The sequence below is a fragment of the Mobula birostris genome, chromosome 6 (assembly GCF_030028105.1).
Source record: "Mobula birostris isolate sMobBir1 chromosome 6, sMobBir1.hap1, whole genome shotgun sequence".
Taxonomy (NCBI): Eukaryota; Metazoa; Chordata; class Chondrichthyes; order Myliobatiformes; family Myliobatidae; genus Mobula; species Mobula birostris.
The window spans coordinates 20,012,547-20,035,480 of record NC_092375.1 but is presented as its reverse complement, the minus strand read 5'-3'; the positions used below and the strand labels follow the sequence as shown (position 1 = coordinate 20,035,480).

At 41.8% G+C, this 22,934-nt stretch overlaps 1 protein-coding gene across 6 annotated transcripts in view; it reads left to right on the top strand.

Moving 5' to 3' along the window:
- Positions 1-1,831: 1,831 nt before the first annotated feature.
- Positions 1,832-22,934, top strand: part of LOC140198840 (adapter SH3BGRL-like) — a 43,816-nt gene continuing 22,713 nt past the window's right edge. For all 6 annotated transcript variants that reach the window (XM_072259967.1, XM_072259966.1, XM_072259964.1 and 3 more), the window contains exon 1: positions 1,832-2,024. In XM_072259967.1, the coding sequence (XP_072116068.1) occupies positions 1,980-2,024 (45 nt within the window). In that variant the 5' untranslated portion in view covers positions 1,832-1,979. The remainder of the gene's footprint in view (positions 2,025-22,934) is intronic.

Genomic DNA, 22,934 nt, shown 5'->3' with positions numbered 1-22,934 from the left:
GGGAGATCTTGCCTTTTGCAGTATACAGTGGGAAGGTGCTTGGCGAAGCTGTCCCCCAGTCTGCTTCGGGTCTCAGTGATGAGGAAGTGGCACCGGAGAACCGGATGCAGCAGATCACCCCGCGGGGGAAGTGTTGCCTCTCCTGGAAGGAGTGTGTGGAGCCCTGAATTGTGGCGAGGGAGGGGGTGTTGAGGCAGGTGCAGCACTTGTCCAGCATGCAGGTTCATAAGAAGGGACAAGTGGACAAGGAGGTCATACATAGTGGAAAGCGGGTCGGGTCGGGTCGGGTGGGGTGGGGTGAAGGGAGGAAAGGAAAGATGTGCTTAGTACTGCAGTGGGATCCCGTTGGAGATGGTGGAAGCTGCGGTGTATTATATGCTGGGTACGAAGGCTCGTGGGGTAGTAGGTAAGGACAAGCGGAATCCTGTCCCAGTTACGGCGGCGGGACGATAGGTAGAGGGCAGATTTGCGGGAAATGGAGGAGATGCCGATGAAGGCTGCATCGATGGTGGTGGAAGGGAAACACAGTTCTTTGAAAAAAGAGGACATCTCAGATATCCTAGAATGGAAAACCTCATCCTGAGAACAGATGCGGCAGAGACGGAGGAACTAAGAGAAGTACATGCACAGCCCCTTTGCAAAAGATACTTCTGCTAACCATGATGCAAATTGAAACTAATCTCACTTTCCTGCTCGTAATCTATATCCCTTCATTCCCCATTCACTCATGTGCCCGTGTAATTGCCTCTAAAACGTTCCCGTTGATCTGCTTCCAGCATTTTCACTGGTCCCGCGTTCCAGGCACTCTCAGTGTAAAACAACTTGCCTCATAAATCTCCTTTAAACTTCACCACAGTCACTTTAAAGCCATGTTCATTTGACATTTCTACCCTGGGAAAAGGACTCCATCTACCTGTATCTCTGAGCATTCTCATAAAAGTTGCTGGTGAACGCAGCAGGCCAGGCAGCATCTCTAGAAAGAGGTACAGTCGACAATTCGGGTCGGCCCGAAACGTCGACTGTACCTCTTCCTAGAGCTGCCGCCTGGCCTGCTGCGTTCACCAGCAATGTGTGTTGCTTGAAATTCCAGCATCTGCAAATTTCCTCGTGTTTGCGTCTCTGAGCATTCTGTCAGCTCACCTCTCAGACCCCCGAAGCTCCAGAGAAAACCAAGTTTCTCCATGAGGGCTTGATGAATTCTGATGAGGGGGTCTCCGAACTGAAACGTTAAATGTTGCTTTCCCTATTGATGCCTGACCTGCTGTTTTCGCCGGCACTTTCTGTTTGTTATTTCAAATTTACAGGGCCGACAGTTTTTTAAAAATTTTAGATTCTATTTTAGCCTGTATAATCCTTTTATTGTGTTTCACTTTTCCTTCGCCATTTCTTGCCTTGCTGACTTAAATGTTATGTGTTTTATTTAAGTCTGAACATCCGGCACTCGTAGTTTTAACATTTTTCGGGTACTGTCTCGCTGACGTTTTCACATGCATCTCATTTGCGAATTGAAGAAGAGATCTGGATGGAATAAGTCCCCTGCACTTTAAGGTTTACGACTGAGGGACAAAACTGCGGATATTTAAGCTTATCCAATTTAACGTTTAACTTCTGTTAACTTGGAGAAAGCGCACCGCGGAACTTGCTGCTGTGCAAGCTGATTGGCTCGTCGCGTTCACTTGCCATATAGGGAGGGTGCGCAAGCCCTGCTACTCCAACCTGGGAGAGCGTATGATTGATTGGTCAGAAGACCACTCATTAATCAGATTGCTATCAACCCGCCCCCACATTTGTGCCACGTAGCCAATCTCAGGGTCGATGGGGGGCGTGCCCGAGGTTCCGTGCGGGGCTTGGCTTTGCGCAACGGTGCTGTTTTCTTGCGCCCCGGGGTTGCTTGTGCATGGGTGGGAGCTTATAGGGTTGGAGTTTTTGCATCTGTTTTTGTTACGTCTATTTCTTTCGGGATTATTTTAAAGGAAGACATGGTTATCAAGGTCTTTATTGCAACGCAGTCCGGTTCCACGGCGGTAAGTAAGGTTATTTATGCTTCCTCCTCCTTCCTTCATTCACGGCGGAGCGGCGTTTCTTTTTTTATCTAGCGCAGCTGATAACACATACCAGACCGCAGCAGCAATCAGTCAAACACACTCGCTCCTAGTCCTACAGACAGTGGTCACAGAATTTTCCAGAATTATAACTGCATTTATGCACCAGGTTTCAACGGTTCCACATTTATATATATATATATATTTCTTGTTCGTGTCTATTCTACGGTCAGTTCATAGTTTACTATCTGTTCTAACGCTTGCGAGGGCTCCATTTGGAGTACAATAGAGTGCAAGTTCTGGACTCCGCGGCGTTGTAACTCAGGCAATTAACTAGCTGAACTGTACAAAACGAATGCTTCTGGTTCATTCGTAGGTCCATGCTGGTCGACTACTCTTGTACAATGTTTATACAGATGCACGTTTAGCTTCACTTTTTTTTAAAAAAGCTGCTGCGTCCCTCCAGCATTTCGTGTGCACTAGTATTCACTGGCCTAGTTTGCAGTGCATCTATATGAACAGGCTTCTGAGCGTTTGTAGACTGTGAAGTTTCTATTTTTGAGGTGTAAGTCACATGTAAGGCCAGCAATTATTGCCCTGCTCATTGTTCTTGTGAAGTTGCTGGTGGACTGCTGCCTTGCGCTGATGTACTTTATCTGGTGCGAATATTATTCATTCAGTGCTGCTGGGGAGGGGTTTCATGGATTGATCCCCGGCGATGAAGTAATTAGTGCTCACATCTGCACACAGCTTCTCCGGCAGACGTTTGAACACTTGTAAGAAAATCTGGTGTATCAGCCAATGTTATGCTGGATTAAGGACTTGTTTATGCTGAGCCATTAATGTGGTATAGCATCACATGGACGTTCATGTCAAAATGTGACATAAATTCACAAAAAGAGAGAAAGAGGCAGGTAGAGAAAGCATGGTCAATAATGTTTTTTAAAGTACCCACTGGGGTGCCCAACCTGGAGTCCGCAGTACCCTCTGTTAATTGTAAGGCTCCATGGCATAAAGAAGGTTCAGAACCCTTGCCTTAAACAGATGTGAGGAGAGAAATTTCAGAGCTTCGGCACTAGAGAGTTGACAACATAGTTCCCTTTAGCAGCAGGAGGGTAATGACTGCAGGGGGTCTGAGATTTGCGGAGGTTAGAGGTGAAGGAGTGAGATTATTAAAATGATGGTGTGATTATTTTTAAACTTTGAAGGACTGTGCCACAGGAAGTCTGAGAACTTGAGTTGAACAGACTTGGTGAGAGCTGGTTTAAGGAAGCTGCAGCTCTAAAGAAAGGAAGGCTATTTTAGCACATTTTTATTTATTCTTGCAAGCTGTTGCAATCAAGTAAGTATTTTAAGTGCAGTCCCTGTTGTAATGAGTTCAGAGTTTGAAGATAGTGCTGGTATGATTGGTTTGGAAACCGTTAGCATACTTGAATCAAGGTCCCCAAACCATGGTAGGAATTGAAGTACAAATCCCACCAACTGAACTGGATTTTGCACAAGAAGGGGACACTATTGACTTGAAGGTTGTTACTGGTGTTGAGAAATTGATGCAACTCTCTTAACTTGAATATATCTTGGAGGAAAGGGAATAGCAAAGCTATAAGTTTAATTTTTTTTTGCAATCCAGTCGCCAAACGCATTTAAATCTAAACCCTACAATATAAAGGTTAATGAAGCTTAAGTTCCTGGTTATTGATAATTCATTTTTTCCACCAATGCTGTGATGTTTTACTAATTGCACCATTGATAATGTGTGTCCATGCAGAATATACCACCACACAATCTGGAGCCATGCCTGCTGCAAGTTCATGGCTTAACTGTAAAATTGACCTATCAAACCTGCCGAGTCATCTTGGATGGGGTTACTCTAGAATTGTCTTTGTCATGAAGCACTATTGCTGATCCAGTCCTGATGAAGGGTCTCAACCTAGAACATTGACTGTAAATGTCTCTCCATAGATTTTGCCTGGCCTGCTGAGTTTCTCCAGCATTTTGTGTATGTTGCTGATGTCTAATTACTATAGATTGAGATTTATTTAGCTACTTGGCAACGTTCTTATATTTATAGGAAGAGGTGCAGTCGACGTTTCAGGCCGAGACCCTTAGTCCTGACGAAGGGTCTCGGCCTGAAACGTCGACTGCACCTCTTCCTACAGATGCTGCCTGGCCTGCTGCGTTCACCAGCAACTTTGATGTGTGTTGCTTGAATTTCCAGCATCTGCAGAATTCCTGTTGTTTTCTTATATTTATCTTGGTTTTCATCCTTGGGTAAATATAGCTTCAATAAATAACTGTTGCAGTGGTTTGTAAGATAGTTCACCAATAGGTTAGAACCTTTTGGCTACTTTGCTTACAGTCTCGTAGTCAAGAATGATTTTTGTTAAGTAAAAATATTCCTTTTAAAATTAGTTGTGGTAAAAATAAAAAAAACTTAAGTCTAATTATTTGCTGTAAATTTTCTGTTTATATTTCTTAGTCATGATTTAATTTTCACTTACGTTAAAGATTTTTCTAGCTTTCTTTTTTTCTCCATCGATTGGTTAAAAGCAGCTAATTTGTACAGACCAGAATTTTCTATACTTAATTCATTACTAACCCTGTTTTGGGAGGTAGAATTAGTTTCACTATTGACCTTGACATCCAGAGCCAAGAATTGAGGGGGAAAAATTGGCTAGATTTTCTACATTTGATTCCTGTTTGGTGGCCTGTGTTGAGGCCTATTTTTATTGATTGTAGTGTTTGGTGGCCCATGTGTATGAGGAGTAAAAACGGGAATGGGTTTGACTGTGTAAGGTAACATATTGAAACTTTGCTAAATTAAATTGGTCGATACTGAGGAAGAGTGAAAAAGTGTTTTGCCTGCCATCCATACAGATCACTTAATTTTTACAGTGCAAAAGGTAAAATGTAAAGTGCAGAGTATTAAATTACAGTTGTAGGAAAAGTACAAGTGGATAATAAGATGCAAGGTCATATTGAGGTAGATTGTGAGGTCAAGAGTTTATCTTATTTAGGGGTTCCCAACTTTATTTATGCCATGGACTAAAATCATAATGCAAGTTCCCAGGTTGCATAATCTCATTGATCTCATTGTAGTAGGGCACCTTTCAGTAGTCTTTTACCAGCACAATAGCTGTCCTTGAGCCTGGTTGTATGTGGTATAAGGCTGTTGTATCCTCTGCCTGAAGGGATAGGGGAGAATAGCAAATGTCTGAGGTGGATGGGGTTTTTGATTATGCTGGCTACTTTACTGAGGCAACAGGAAGCGTACAAAGAGTCCATGGTGAGTCTTTGGTTTCCTGAGCTGTGTCCACAACTTTGAAGTTTCCTGTGGTCAGTTATCATACCAAACCTTTATGCCACTGATTTCTGTAGTCCATCAATTAAAAATTGATGAGAGTTAATGCGACATGTCAAATTCCTTTAGCCTTCTGAAGGCACTGGGGTACGTTCATGGCTGTGGTGCCTGTGGTTGGATCTTGACAGACAATTGTCAATGTTTACATCTGGGAGCTTGATGCTTTCAACCCTCTCACTGTCAACCACCCCACTTCGTGAAGTCAATGAACTGCTCTTTTGTTTTTTGACACGGAGGGCAAGGTTGTTGTCATGATGCCATGCACTAGGCTCACCACCTCCTTCCTGTGCTCTGACTCATCACTCATCAGCCCTCTGTTGTCATCCGCAAACTTGTAGATGGCATTAAAGCTGAATGCTGTCTGCTGTTGGTGCTGCTCCTGGGCTGGTTAACAATATGTAATCGATTTTGGGCAATGAATTACATGAGAGTTAAAGCAGTGTGCCTTAGTCATTGGCAGACTACAATCAATAATTATAGGCCTCAGCTCCTTTGCCATGATTACTGATACTCCGCAGCCCGCTCTCTACTCTATTCCCTGTCCACTGATGACTGCATGGCCCGATTCTGATCTAATTCCATCTGCAAGTTTGCAGATGATACCACTTCTGTGGGTCTCATCTCAAATATCGATGAGTTGGAGTACATGAAGGAGATGGAGAGCCTAGTGTCATGGCAGCAGCCTTTCCCTTAATGTCAACAAAACTAGCTGGAGAATGATTTCTGAAAGGGTACTGATGCACATGCTCCTGTTTACGTATGATGTCGAGAACTTCAAGTTCCTAGGTGTGAAACTCACTCATAGCCTGTCCTCGTCCAACTGTGTTGATGTCATGGCGAAGGAAGCTCACCAATGCCTCTACATCCTCATGAGGTTAAAGAAATTTGGCATGTCCCTATTGACCAGGGGTCCCCAACCTTTTTTATGCCATGGGCCAAGAGCAAGGGGTCTGTGGACCCCAAGTTGGGAAACCCTGGTATTGACCCTAACTAGTTTTTAGTAATGCACCATAGAAAGCATTCTATCTGGATGCATAATGGCTTGTTGTGGCAGCTGCTCTGCACTTGATTGCTTGGAATTGTGGAGAATTATAGACACAGCTCAGCACATCACAGGAACGAGCCTCCCTTCTTTAAACTCTCACTGCCAGCATCATCAGAGACCCCAACCACCCCAGACATTCTCTCTTCTCACATCAGGCAGAAGGTACAAAAGCCTGAAAGCAGGTCCCACTGGGTTCAAGTACAGCTACTAACCCACTGTTATCTGATTCTTGGAACAGACCTCTTGTGTGATAGGATGGACTTATGGCTGCACATCTACCTTGTTATGATCTTGCAATTTATTGTTTACTTTCCTGGTAACCTTTACACTTTATGCTGCATTGTTACCGCTTTACCTTATTCTAGCTCAATGCACTCTGTAATGATTTGGTCTTTATAAACAGTTTGCAAGACAAGCTTTTCACTCTATCTTGGTACAACTAACAATAATAACCAATACCAGTACAGCAAATAATTTTGTAATAATCACTGTATCAAGGAATTATACAGCAGAGAAATGAGCCCTTCAGACTACTGTGTCTATGCTAACCATAAAAGTAGCCATCTTGCCCCCTTTCTCCCCCACTGGCTCTTCCACTTCAAAAAGCCAAGCCCAGTCTTGCATCATAATTGAAAAGTTCCATCCCAGGTTATAACCTGGTGAATCTCCTCCGCACTTTCTCAAGTGTGATTATATCCTTCCTGTAGTGTGGGCACCAGTATTTTACATGATATTCCAGCTGTGACCTAACCAATGTCTTTAGAACATACTCCTTTCTTTTGTATTCTATGTCATGGTTAATGAAGTCTTGCACCTGCGGTTTTCACCACTTTACCACTAGTGCTTTTAGTACTTTTTGGATGTGTACACCAAGATCTCTGTCTTCCTGGGGTTCCCAACCTTTTTATGCCATAGACCCTGACCATTGACGGAGGGGTCCATGGATCCCAGGTTGAAAATCCCTTCATTATTTTTCTATACTCCCTAGGACCCCGCCATTCATTTCTGATCTATCTTGTTAGTTTTCCCAACTACAACAGGAGAACCCCAACCGCCTTTCCTCTGTCTATTCTCTTAATTAACCTATAACATTCTGCAACAGAGGGCTATCTTCAAATGTCCACACCACCACCACCAGTATTTGTGGTATTGGTATTAATAATCACGCGTCCTACAATTGCATCCAAATTGGTTACATATGTAACAAACAGTAAGGGTCTCTGGTTTAATTCCTGAGGTGCACACTGGTCACAGGCTTCAATCACACAAAAGCAAACCTCAACTCTGACTCCTGTTACTTTGAGTGGAAATGTCAGGGCCGACTGTGATTATTTTTAAACCAAGAAGAAAATTGAAATCCATATGTTGGAAATGAGGGATTCGCAAACCGTATCATGAACAGTAGTAATGAGAATGTAGCCTGTAGAGCTTTCTATCAGTTGAACATCTTGTAAAGAATAATGAGGCCTGTTAGTATATTGAATTCAATCTTTAAATGATAAAGGCACGAACTGCGTTTAGTGTGGCAGTGGATGAGAGGAAGGATGGTAAAAGTGCTGTGGTAGAAAATGCCTTAAGTTGCAGATATGGTGTATAGGATCAGACTAATAGGGATTTCTGGACTGCCTGATCTGGGTTCATTTTTACCAACAAAGCTGCTGGAACTGATGACAGAGCTTTATTACTCAGTCAAAACAGAGCAGACTTACTGAAATAAGTGAAGGAAGGAAAGGTAAATGCTGTTAGTATGAAAGATGACTTAACAAGGGATGGAAAATTAGGCCTTAAATAGACACACATGGTTGATTTTGTAAATCAAGTCCATTTAGAATGAACTATATTCACAAAGAAATGAAAACAAGCTAAGTATAGTTTATGTGGGTGGAAGACAAATTAGTGAATGATTTTAGTTGCATTCATGGTTCAAAATTTTTGGTTTAGCATGGTTGATTCATCTAGACTGTTTCTGTGGAACACTGAGGGGGTGCAGTGTATTGGACTGATTGTCCCCAATATCTCAGACATATTTGCTGGACTATTTCCTTTGATGAAACGGATAGAACTTTAAGGATGAATTGCCATTTTAGAGATGCATTTCCTTGCCCTCTTTTTTAAAAAAAACAATGATAGTACACTAATATTGTGTAAATAGTTTAACCATTGTATTTTTGATAAGCTGCAAGCCAGGTGTTTCCCTTTTCAGGTAGATATTAAAATCCTATAACAAAAAATGGTGAGTGATCAGAGCAAGTGGGGAGTGTTCTGTCTTTTCTGTTGGACTTTTGCATGAATTTGTGTGCTTGATGCCTGAGAAGAATAACAATGCAAATTTTGATGTGTGTGTTAGTTAAGGGTAATGCACCAGCAATCTATTTTCATTGAGTTGACCTTTATGTTCCAATCCTTTAGCAATGGAGCATTCTATACCTCAGCAATATTACATGTTACATTCCCATTTTTCTCCCTTCATTGATTTTAAAGATTGAATTCTTTGCATCCTTATGGACCTCCCTACCTCCATTATTTTCAAACTAATCAATCTAAGATGTTGTGACTGGAATTTAAATGCTGCATTCTCATTGATGTTGTTCATGTGAAGTTCCATAAATTTCTATCTGCAGCCTTCTGATTTGAGTTGCTCTGCAAATCTTGTCATAGTCTTGGCCACTCTTTATTCAAGTGATTAATGCCTTCGCGTAGTCTCTCAAAGCATTTAAGCCTGAGTCAGTTGTTTAATATGAGAAAGTTATTAGTTTCCAAATAAAGAAAATGCAGTAATATTCATAATATTTATTCTGAGGGGTTGGTTGAAGGTGTGACTAAAGAATCAGCAATTTGGCCAACCTAACTACCTAGGCTAACTACCAGTTAATAATTTTCTTCTGGTCAATGAACAGGATGATTTAAGATGAGAGTAACTCATCAGTCTGAGGAAGTCTTGGCTAAAATTGCTCTTTATTGGTTTTTACATTTTCCATTTCACAGCAGAAATATTAAACATGAAGTGAACGGTTGTTTCTTAGATCTCTGTTCCATTCTCTTCCATTGGAAATTATGCTCCTGCTTTTGGAATTTTCTGGAATCCAGCCTCAGAACTTGAGCATCCTGTGTATGTTTTCACCAGATAACACCTTTGGTGAGGTCCATTGTCCGTGGTAAAAATTGGTTGATTTGTCTTCTGATTGGTTCTTGATGCTGTGATAACATTGAAAGTCGAAGCAGTGCCACCTGAAAAAGAAATGAACTTACCATTTAATTGAACAATATTGGTGCCATTTTACTAGAAAAATGATTTGGATAAGTAGCGGGGTGGAGGTACCTCTCTACCAAAGCACTCCTTCCCTCCGCTAGCCTGCAGGTCATCCTTGGGCAAGGTGTACTAGCTACTAAGGACCCCCCCCCCCCATAAACCAGGGTCACGTGAAACCATGGGAGCAGGTGGTGGGTGGTCATATGAGCAGCTGGTGCATATCACAAGTCCTAGTTACACGACCACTGACACCAGGGAGATAATCTCTGAAATGTAGTGATAATGGCTGGGGTCACCCGCCTTGTAAAGACACTGCCCAGAAGAAGGCAATAGCAAGCCATTTCTGTAGGAAAAAATTGCCAAGACCAATCATGATCAAAAGACCATGGTCACTCATGTCATGCAACATGGCACATAATGAACAAACGATGCAATACAAGGATTTCATTGTATCTCAGTACGTGACAATTGTGTGAGCAGAGTGTACAGCACTGATGAAGGGTCAACTGTTGACTGTTTTCTCTTTTCCAAAGATGCCGCCTGGCCTGCTGGGTTCCTCCAGCATTTTGTGTGTGTTGCTTCAGACTTCCAGCATCTGCAGATTTTCTTATGTTTGTGACAAATGGCACATGGAATTTAATGCAGACAAGTGTGAATTCTTGCACTTCAGTCGGACCAACCAGGGTAGGTCTCGCACAGTGAATGGTAGGGCACTGAGGAGTGTGGTAGAACAAAGGGATCTGTGAATATGGATCCATAATTCATTGAAAGTGGTGCCACAGGGATATAAGGTTGTAAAGAAAGCTTCTGGCGCATTGGCCTTCATAAAGCAAAGTAGATGGGATGTTATGTTGAAGTTGTATAAGACATTTCTGAGGCCTAATTTGGAGTATTGTGTGCAGTTTTGGTCACCTACCTACAGGAAGGATGTAAATAAGGTTGAAAGAGTACAGAGAAAATTAACAAGGATGTTGCTGGGTCTGGAGGGCCCGAGTTATAAGGTAAGATTGAATAGGTTAGGACTTTATTCCTTGGAATGTAGAAGATTGAGAGGAGATTTGATAGAGGAATACAAAATTATGAGGGGTATAGATAGGGTAAATTTAAGCAGGCTTTTTTCACTCAGGTTTGGTGGGACGACAACCAGAGGACATGGATTAAAGGTGAAAGGGGAATGTGAGGGGAATCTTCTTTGCTTTGAGGGTCATGAGAATGTGCAATGGGTAGCCAATGCAAGTTTGATTTCCATGTTTGAGAGAGTTTGGACAGGTACATGGATGGTAGGGGTATAGAGGGCTATGGTCCCAGTGTAGGTCATTGAAAGTAGGCGGTTTAAATGGTTTAGCACAGACTAGATAGGCTGAAGGGCCTGTTTCTATGCTGTGCTCTCCTATGACTCTTATTTTGAGATGCTTCTCAAATTGAGGTACTATACATTTTACTCAAGTGAAGTATGCTCTTAATGTATGTCAGACGCATTAACGTCTTGATGTTAAAACCATGCTTCCTTGAAATGTGTTCTTTTCTACTATTTAAAATACCTCAGACTGGAGATTGTTTAAACTCTGGTGTTAAAACCAGGAATAATCATGCTGTCAACCTAGCACACAGTAAACGTTTAGTAATATATTGACATAATTCTCTGGCAGACAAGGTGAAAGAGAATCTCAAGTGTTTCTATTGTTATACTTAGAGCAAAAGGATAGCAAAGGACAAAATTTGACCTCTTGAAGATCAGTGTCATCTAGGCATGAAGCCAAAAGAGATGGGTGAGATCTTAAATTAATATTTTGGATCCTTATTGAAGGCAGTTCATTATCTGCACTAGGTGTCTGTGTGGATTTTGTTCTTTTATAATCAATCAAAAGAACACAGAAACACCGGATGATTTCCTCTGTCAATGAATATTATGAACTAATACAAAGTTCTGTAGTAAAATAGTAGCATTGCTGGTGTTCTAATTCATTATGTATTTCATTTACATCTGTAATGGTTCGTAACCTGGGATCCATGGACCTCTTTCTTGATGGTATTGGCATAAGAAGTGTTGGGAACCCCTGATTTAGTGGAAGAAGCTAGAGAGTGGTAGTAGTTGTCTCTGACTGGAGTCCTGTGAGTGATGTGTCACAGGGATTGGTGCTGGATCTGTTGTTTAAGGTCTATATTAACGATTTAGATAATATGGTAAACTGGAATTTGCAGATTACAGCAAGGTTGGGGATGTGATGGGGAGGAAGGCCATCAAAGCTTGCAAAGTGATCTGGGCCAGCTGGGGAAAATGGCTGAGAAATGTCAGATGGAATTGAACGCAGGCAAGTGTGAGGACAAACCAGTGTATGACTTACAACACAGTGGTGTGTGGTAGAACAAGGGGACCTAGGAATACAGATCCATAATTCCTTAAATGATGTTACAAGTAGATCATAAAGATAACTTTTGGCCAATTGGCCTTTAAAAATCAGAGTACTAAGTAGAGAAGTAGCAGTTTTGTGTTAATGTTGGTGAGGCAGAATTTGGATCATAAGGTGTAGTTCTAGTCCCCTTCAATTCAGGAAAGATATTAATAAATTTAAAAGAGAAGAATCAAAATTACACAGATGTTGCCAGGACTTGAGGACCTGAGCTGTAGGGTCCTCTGGAGTGCAATAGAATGGGGAGATCTTAAGAGGTATGCAGAATTATGAGAGGTGGAAATAGGGTGATTACATATAGGCTTTTCCCCTCAGGTTGGCTGAGACTAGAACCAGAGGCCGTAAGGGTTAATGGTGAAATATTGAAGGGCAATCTGGAGGGGATCTTTTTCCACTCAGCGGGTGGTACGAGTGTGGAACAAGATTGTGGCACGTAGCATATACAGATTCAATTACAACGCTTTAGACAGGTTAGATGGGTACATGAATGGGAGGGATTTGGAGGGATATTGTTCAGTTGTAGGTCGATGGGACTAGGCAGAATAAAGGTCAGCAGGAGCTAGATGGATTGAAGGGCCTGTTTCTTTGTTGTAGTGCTCTATAGGCATGGCAAGCATTATTACAGCCAGTGGGAAAGCTGAGGATTGAGGTACTAAAATTGAGAAGCAAAACTTGCAGTTGACAAAAATTGAAATGAGAATAGAAAATGCCAGAAACACTTAGCAAATGAGACAAAATCTATTGACGGGGTAGAGCCATCCATCTTCAGAATTGGTTCTGGTGACAGATAATTGACCTGAAATGTTAATTATATTTCTTTCTATATAGATACAGCCTCACCTATGTATTTCTAATTTTTCTGTATTTTTAACTGTTACCAATGTTTACTCCAGTAATGGGCATAACAATATATGGGAAGTATTAAGTGCAAAGTTGTGTTGTGATGGTTTCTACAGCAACGGCAAAGAACAAACTCTCAACTTGATAGCCTGATTAGAGTAGTTAATCTGGTTGTGTGAAAGCTCTTATGTTCACCAGTTTATTTAGCTGGAGTCATTGAAGGAAGGATTTTACAGTTAACTTGTCTGGAACTTTTCCACTTTATAATTGAATTTAACAGCTTTGACTTTGTTCTTAGTGGCTTTGTTCTGATGAATAACAGAACAATATAATTTGGCATTAGGTAAGACTTGGGTAAGGGTGTAGATATATTGCTGAGTTTATATTACCAATCAATTCAGTTTCTCATAGACACAATAACTTCTTAGCCACCTCTCCAGATGGCCTCGTTTATTCCATGATAAATGGTGTCATCGGTATCCAGAACTTCTGGAATAATAAAGTGTTAGAACATGAAATAATAACACACCAACAGGCTTCTTAGCCCACCCTGTCTATGCTGTACATAACGATATTGGAATTGGGTGTAATATCGCCAGCATATGTTGTGAAATTAGTAGTGTAAAAATAGAAAAAAATAGGTAGTGTCCATGAGTTCAGTGTCCATTCAGAAATCAGTTGGCAGAGGGGAAGAAGCTGTTGCTGAGTGTGTCCCTTCAGGCTTCTGTACCTCTTTCCTGATGGTAACAGTGGGAAGAGGGCATGTCCTGGGTGATGGGAGTCCTGATTGATGGATGTGTCCTTTTTTAGGCATCGCTCCTGGAAGGTGTGCTGGATACTACAGAGGCTAGAGCTCACGATGAAGCTGACTGAATTTACAACTTTCTGCAGTTTGCTTTGATCCTGTGCAGTGCCCCCCTCCCATACCAGATGGTGTTGCAGCCAGACAGAATGCTCTTCATGATACATCTATAGAAATTTGTACATGTCTTTTGTGACATACCAAATCTCCTCAAAAGCCTAATGAAATATAGGCACTATTGTGCTTATTTTTGTAACTGCATCAATATGCTGGGCTCAGGATGTGTTCTGTGAGATAGAGAGTGTGTGTGTGTGTGTGTGTGTGTACCCGTCTCAACCTTTATGAAGTCCACAGTCAATTCTTTGCTCTTAGTGCAAAGTTGTTACTACAGCACCACTCAACCAACTGATCTCTGTTGCTTCTGTATGCCTTCTCATCATCATCTGAAATTCTGCCAACGATAGTTGTATTGTCAGCAAATTGATGCACATCTAACCTCATCTACCTGTATGTGGACAATATTCCCCCAATTTTCTGCTGTTCATGACTGCCTAGGTGCCTTTGAAACATTGCTATCATGTGCTGCATCTGCAATCTCCCATCGCTTTGCATTCCAAACACAATAACAACTTGCCTTGGAAATTGATGTTAGACTTCTCCCCCCCACACCTCTAGTGTTGGACATTTCCACCCTGTGGCGGGGTGGGGGGGAGAAAGAAAACTGACTGTTTTCCTGCATTATCTTGGGGACAATGTAGTTTATCTGACGTCTTCCAATAACTAATACATTCTAATCCGGGTAACATTGTGGTGAACCTCTTCTGCACCCTCTCGAAAGCCTGCACATCCTTCTGATAGTCTGGTGATCAGAACTGCTCATAATGCTGCAAATGTGGCCCATCCGAGTTTCATGCAGCAACTTAACTTCTCAAATTTTGTATTTGTGTTGAAGTGATTTGTGAAAAGTATAGACTTGGACAAGTGGAGTGCAATAGTTGAGGCCAGGTGTAGTGGGACGGGGAGTGGAAGCTTTGCAGATATTGCTTGAAGCAAGCATTTGTCAGTCTGTGTATAAATGATGTCACTTTTTGCCTCTCCCAGTTGGCTATTGCATTCACAATATTTTGGTATCAAGTTTCTTAATTGTGCTAGTAAGTTATATTATATCCCCATCCCTTTACCTTTCCCACCTATCTGACTTCACCTATCACCTGACTAGTTCTCCTTCCCCTCTTTCTCTGCCTCCCCACCACATAATTTGTATTGTGGCAACTTTTCACTTCCTTTTCAGTCCTGAACCAGTGTCTCGACCCGAAACGTTGACTGTTTATTCATTTCCATAGATGATGCCTGAACTGCTGAGTTCCTCCAGCATTTTGTGTGTGTCGCTTTGTAAATTATATCTTGGACTCTTGAATGATTGCATCAACGTTAAGGCACACAACTGTTGCGTTACTTTAATTTTCCTTGTGGTCTTTGCAGCTTTGGTCCGAGTGTTGACCTCTGTCACTAGGTTTCTAGCATAGTGTAGTGTTGCTTTTTCCTTCTGTTTAAAAACTGGCAGGAACATGCAATAACTTTTTTGTAGAATATTCATCACTACATTCCCACCAATGTATGATAATACGCAATTTTAACTTCATTCTCATATCCCCGCTGCTGCTTGTAAGGCGTTTGTACTTTTTCCCCATGTCAGTGTAGGTTTCTTTCGGGTGCTCTGGTTTCCTCCCACAGTCCAAAGACCTACTTGTCGGTAGGTTAATTGGCCATTGTAAATTGTCCCATGATTAGGCAGGCTTAAATCGGGGGACTACTGGGTGGTGTGGCTCAAAGGACTGGAAGGGCCTTCTCCAAGCTGTATCTCATTAAGTAAATTTCTTGGATGCTATCTATTGTATTTTCAAACTTGCAATTCCTTCAGTTTACTGTAAGGTTGGTTATAGCTTGAATATTAACATTTAATGGGGTAGCATAAGTCCCTTTTGAGAGGGCGTGAGTTATTGGAAGTGGAAAAATCAAGGGTATGCAGATGGTGTCTGATGAGGAGGTTTGTGTGTAGCATAAACTCTTGATGATCTGGTCTGATTGGCATGAACTCTTGACGATCTGGTCTGGTTGGCATGAACTCTTGACGATCTGGTCTGGTTGGCATCAACTCCAACGATCTGGTCTGGTTGGCATGAACTCTTGACGATCTGGTCTGGTTGGCATGAACTCTTGACGATCTGGTCTGGTTGGCATCAACTCCAACGATCTGGTCTGATTGGCATGAACTCTTGACGATCTGGTCTGGTTGGCATGAACTCTTGATCTGGTCTGGTTGGCATCAACTCCAACGATCTGGTCTGATTGGCATGAACTCTTGATGATCTGGTCTGGTTGGCATCAACTCCAATGATCTGGTCTGATTGGCATGAACTCTTGACGATCTGGTCTGGTTGGCATCAACTCCAACGATCTGGTCTGATTGGCATGCTTTTGTGCTGCACTTGGGTTGCTCAAGTACTTGGACCTTGGTAATGGACCCCAACATGGCAGAATTTAAAAATACCAGAAACGAGATGCTGTCCTGCATTTCATGTGCAGAGTGTGAAACTAGTTAAGTGTTTTATGATTCCTGTACTTGTAGACGTTCTTTTGGGAATATACTGTTCATGCTCTCTGAGCCTTCATTCTGATTTGCCTTCAGTCACAAAATACTCCTGCATGAGCAAGCCATCTTTTTCTCATAATCTGATGCCCTGAATTTCTTACACCAAATACACTGATGCTAGTGCTGGATCTTGCAATTCAATGCCCTTTCCCCTTCACTAATCCATTGCAGCCTATTGCTTCCAGATCTTCGTCGATATGACTAGTTCATGGTCTAAAACAGGAATATAAACTTTCTATCCACACCACTTGGCCAAACATAGTTGCAGATGCACTTGCTTAGAAGTTTGGGTTATCAGTTGCTTGAATATTTTGCTTGGGTTATAAGTAGGGCACCCCTGACTCTAATGCTTAAGTTTAAAGATCTGCTTGATTTGCATGTACATCGAAACATGCAATGAAATGCAATGTTTGCATCAATGACCATCACGGTCCAAAAATGTGCTGGGGGCAGCCTACGAGGGTGGCTGTGCCTCTGATGCCAATATAGCATGCCCACGACTTACTAACCCAGACCATTAATGTGAAAGGAATGTGAGGGAACTGGGTTACCCCAGAAATCCACACACACACAGTCATGGGGAGAATGTACAGACTCCTAGCAGACAGCGACGGGAATTGAACGCCATTTGCTGGCACTGCGCAGGGTCGGAATAAGCTGCAGGGAGTTGTGAACTCAGTCACCTCCATCGTGGGCACTAGCCTCCCCAGCCTCCAGGACATCTTCAAGGGGGATGCTTCAAAAAAGCGGCATCCAGCATTAAGGACCCCCATCACCCAGGACATGGCCTCTTCTCATTGCTACCCTCAGGGTGGAGGTACAGGAGCCTGAAGGCACACACTCAACAATTCAGGAACAGCTTCTTCCCCTCTGCCATCTGATTTCTGAATGGACATTGAATCCATGAACACTACCTCACTCTCTTTTCTTCTTTTTACACTAATTTAATTTGACTTTTTAATATATGTACTTTAAAGTTCTCATTGTGTTGTGTACTGCTGCTACACAAATTTCACACCATCTGCTTGTGATATTAAATCTGAATCTGTGAAATATTACGCAAACCTCTACATTAGGAAAAACTTCACACAGAGAGTGGTGAATCTGTGGAATTCTCTGCCACAGGAAGCAGTTGAGGCCAGTACATTGGCTATATTTAAGAGGGAGTTAGATATGGCCCTTGTGGCTACGGGGGTCAGGGGGTATGGAGGGAAGGCTGGGGTGGGGTCCTGAGTTGGATGATCAGCCATGATCATAATGAATGGTGGTGCAGGCTCGAAGGGCCGAATGGCCTACTCCTGCACCTATTTTCTATGTTTCTGTTTCTATTACTGTGCTATTCTATGCAGATTTAAATGTGGATTCTTGTCACTAAGGAAACACTTTTATACAGAATTCTATTAAATGTATCCTCTGAGTAGTAGTGGAGGCAGAATCAACTATCACTGGATAAATATGTGAAAGGAAAGAACTTGCAGGAGAGTTCGTAGGGGAATAGGGATTGCTGTATTGTTCTTGTGCCGAAATGATATGTACTCACTGAGCCAAATGGCTTTTTTCCAAGCTACACATATTCTGTGATAGTACAGTTTGGATTCCACATGAGTAAGTATGCAAATAGCAGTGTGTGTCATAAATCAGTGACAGACTTTGAGATGGGAGATAGAGTAAGGTCATTTGGCTCTTCGACCCACTCCAGTATGATTTGTGGTGATCATTTACTTCAGATTCCTGTTACCCCTTTTCTCTCTATCCCTTAGCATTAAGAAGTATATCTACATCCTCCTTGAATTTAATACCTTGTCTTCCACTGCCTTCTGTGGTAGAGAATTAAATAGATTCACCTCTGTTTCTTTGTTTGTATTCTGGGACTTCTACTCTGGTTCGTGGGAATGTCTTTCTTGTCCTGTTAAAACTTGGTTTTCTGATATTTCCTCTCATTCTTCAATGTTTCGATTATAAAATAATTCACTGAAACTTAATTGTATGTTTTATGCTTGGGGTATTTGCAAGGCACTCTGCAGAGGCAGAGCAATATCTTTGCTCTTGTAATTAAATCCTCGTAAAACTAAAGCTGGTGACGTACCACTTGCCTCCCCACAGTTTATTGAATGCCTGCCCTCAGCTGCTGGTGCACAAGGATATCCAGGTCTCATTTAAACTTTCACCAAACTGCCACCATTGACATGTCTTTAGAGCCAATGCGGATAACCTCATATTTATCCACATTGTAATGAACATAATACACTTATTGTTGTAATAAATAGAAGACAATCTTGTCCCTCAGGCCAGCTCTTCCCTTCAACATGATCATCACTGATCTGTTCAAAGCTTCAACTCCCCTTCTGTGTCATTTCTCCATGGCCCTCTAGTTCACTGGTACTTTCAATTGGACGGCTGATGCTAGCAATGTCATGGTCTCTGCATTGGGGAAACTAAGTTTGGACCAAGTATCCATTTTGTAGAATGGCTCGAGTTGGCTTGTATTAGTAATCTGTTGCATTTCCTTAATTCTCTGCTGCTCTTATTTGTGCCCTCCATTGACTTCCAGCACTGTTCACGTGAAGATCAATGCAAGTTCAAAAAAAAAAGCTTTGTATACATCTAGAACTTGGTTCAGCGGAAATTGGGAGAACGTTTTGAAACCTCATCAACATTGCATCTTAGTAATCCATACAATTCTGGAGGAACTCAGCAGGCCAGGCACTATCTGTGGAAAAGAGTAAACAGTCGATATTTCGGGCCGAGACCCTTCATCAGGACTGGGAGCGAAAAAGATGAGAAGTCAGTGTAAGAAGGTGAGGGTAAGGGAGGAAGAACTACAAGATAGGTGATAGGTGAAACTGGGGGAGGGGTGAAGTAAAGAGCTGGGAAGTCGACTGGGAGGAGAAAAAGGGCTGGAAAAGAGGGAATCTGTTAGGACAGGATAGAAGGCTATGGAAGAAAGGGAAGTGGAGGAGCACGAGAGGGAGGTGATGGGCAGGTTAGGAGATGAGGTAAGAGAGAAATTGGAATGGTGAAGGAGAGGGACGCTATTACCAGATGTTCAAGATATCGATGTTCATGCTATCAGGCTGGATGCTACCCAGACACAATATAAGGCATTGCTCCTCCAACCTGAGTGTGGCCTCTTTGCAACAGGCGAAGAGGCTATGGACAGACATGTTGGAATGTGAAGTAGAATTGAAAGGGGTGACCACTGGGAGATCCTGCTTTTTCTGGCGGATGGAGCGCAAGTACTTGGTGAAGTGGTCTCCAATCAGGAGAACATACCTGGTGCACCAGATACAGTAGATGACCCTAACAGACTTTCAGGTGAAGTTTTGCCTCACCTATAAGGATTTTATGGGGCCCTAAATGGTAGTGAGGGAGGAGGTGTGGGAGCAGGTATGGCACTTGTTCCACTTGTATGGATAAATACCGGGAGGGATGAATGGACAAGGGAGTCGCTTAGGGAGCGATCCCTGTGGAAAGCAGAAAGTGAGAGGGGATGGAAAGATTTGCTTGGTCGTGGGATCCCATTGGAGATGGCAGATCTTGTGGGGAATTATTTGGAGGCTGGTGGGGTGGTAGGTGATGACAAGGGGAACCCTGACCCTGTTGGGGTGGTGGATGGATGGAGTGAGGACAGATGTTTGCAGAATAGAAGAGATGCAGATGAAAGCAATGTTGATGGTGGAAGATGGAAAGCCCCTTTCTTTGAAGGAGGAGGACATCTCATTATTTCTGGAATGAAAAGCCTCACCCTAAGAGCAGATGCGTCGGATGGCATTTTTACAATGACAGGGTGGGAAGAGGTATAGTCCAGGTAGCCATGAGAAACATTGGGGTTTATACAGTGCTTTGGACGTTTTCATGTTTCATTGTTTTTACTACATTGAATCACAGTGGATTTACTTTGGCTTTTTTGACACTTATCGACAGAAAAATACTGTTTCGTGTCAAAGTGAAAATAGATCTCTACAAAGTGATGTAAATTAATTACAAATATATAGAACATAAAGTAATTGATTGCATAGGTATTTACTCCCTTCAAGTCAGTATTTAGTAGATGCGCTTTTGGCAGTAATTACAGCCTTGAGTCTGTGTGGATAGGTCTCTATCAGTTTTTTCCCCATTTGTTTTTTTACAAAACAGCTTAAACTCTGTCAGATTGCCTGGGGATTATGAGTGAACAGCCCTTTTCAAGCCCAGCCACAAATTCTCAATTGGACTCAGGTCTGTACTTTGACTTTGTCTGCGGGTTTGATGGTGAGGATGGGATTAGTGAGGAGAGAATGGAGAGCAGTGTGTTCAGATGGAGTGAGGTTAGGATTGGAGAGGGGTTAGTAAAGTCAAGACATAGACTCATAAGCAGTTAGCCATGAAAAGATCCAGAGCAAGCAGAAGACCAGCAAGAGAAGGAGGGTTGAAGACAGGAAAAGTCATCAGTGTGGGCTAGAGAGTCCTTGCCAAAAAACATTGCATCTTAACTCATTTTCACCCTCCATAAGTGTTTCGTGATCTATGGAGTATTCCAACAATGTCTGTTCTTGTGAGTTTTTTAAAAAAATCCTTGTATGGTGGAGCTTTGAATTCTGAACTAGGTAGCTCCCATTACAAATCTTGTGGCTTCTTGTCAATGGTATCCTCTTGTTCTTTGTCATGTGCTGCACTATATAAGGACTAAGATTTCAAGTCTGTTAAATAGGCTTTTAATCATCAGCCATTTATTCCTCAGTATTTAACAATTTTCTTCAATAAGATTCTGTAGTGCAATTAATATGGGTGATGCTCTACATGGAAATATTTTAAGTTTTTTTAAACGCAAACAACAGGAATTCTGCAGATGCTGGAAATTCAAGCAACACACATCAAAGTTGCTGGTGAACGCAGCAGGCCAAGCAGCATCTGTAGGAAGAGGTGCAGTCGACGTTTCAGGCCGAGACCCTTCGTCAGGACTAACACTGACGAAGGGTCTCGGCCTGAAACGCCGACTGCAGCTCTTCCTACAGATGCTGCTTGGCCTGCTGCGTTCACCAGCAACTTTGATGTGTGTTGCTTGATATTTAAGTTTTAATGTGTTTAAAATGTATTTCAAAAAGCTTAACAGAAAAGATGAAGGCAGTTGCTTCCTATTATGAACTTACTTAGAACTTGTGTCATTTAACTGGAAGTGGTGGGGCAGCTAGCAGTAATTTTGAGAATTGTGTGCTAAAGCTGACACTAGTGGAAAGAGTTTGGTGTGGCAGTTTTACTAAGGTGTGTCTATTGTTTGAAAAATTGATCATGACTCTTTAATTTTAATGAAACTAATTTGTTAAAACTCAATTCTTGTAAATAAAACAAATCCATAATGCAGAACTTTGCAATTAAGTTCCACACAAATTGTGATTGTGGTTGATATTACCAAGAAAGTGCAAATGGGGATAACAACGTAGATTACTTCAGCTCTTTGCTATTGATGTGATATTGTATATCTGCTGTATTCAATTACGTCATTTGACATACAGGCTGGTGGTCTGGAATGTTCAGTCGCCTCATAGAGTAGCTCGTGTTTCTCTGAGAGGCAGTATGGGTGGAGAGACAGCCGTGTTCCTTGTCAGATTCTTCAGCACTCCTCTTCCATCTTGACAGGGAGATGGGTTATCTTGGGTTTGCCTGTCAGGGATATGGCTGCTATGCCTTGGGAGGAAATTAAAATAGATTTCTATTTTTACATTGACTTCATGTCTGTAGACTGTAAATGACCTGTCATTTCCTCAAAGCAAATTGGAATATTTATGAATATTTTAGGGATGGGACGCTTTACTAACCAAAGGTGACTTGATTTCTAAAGCGTACATTTTTTTCCTCTCTCCGCGATTTAATGAAAGCTAGGAATCAGTTCCTTAATCTTTAGTCCTTTAAAGTGCCAGTTGATTTTTTTTTCTTGGTGATCCACTGTTAATTTTTGTTCTGGGAATCTCTCTTAGTTTTTGAATGAAACTGTGAAGTGGCTGTTTTGTCTGATGACCGCTTTGAGGAATTTGGGAAGATGATGTTGATTTATTTCCCCCCTGAGGAATAAGGACCCTCCAGTTTCCCCCAATAGTTTAATAATGATGTAAATTTGTTAATTATGATAACAAGCTGGTTACCTAGCATGATAGAAATTCTGTCAATAGATTCAAGCTTGGGTTTTGGTCTAGTTCAATCTTAATAGATGCAGTATGCATTGGTTCAATAATATAAAAGATAGCAATAATACTTTGTATCAGACAGTGCTGCTGAGAGTCGTTGCCTTCAAGAGAATCTGTTTCTTGGTGTATCTTTTTCCCTTTTACAGCTCCACAAACCTGCTGACACTATTGAGTATCGTATGTAAACTATTTGCCATGGGATTAGAGAGATTACAGTACTTTACTAGTCCCAATGATATTTGCTGGTGGCCCTTCCTACTGTAAACCACAAGTTATTTAATTCAGGCAAATACGGGAAGTATTTTAGTAAGGTAAAACAAACAGCATTTAAAATCAATGAGTACTTGATCAATATTTTTGGTAGTGTTA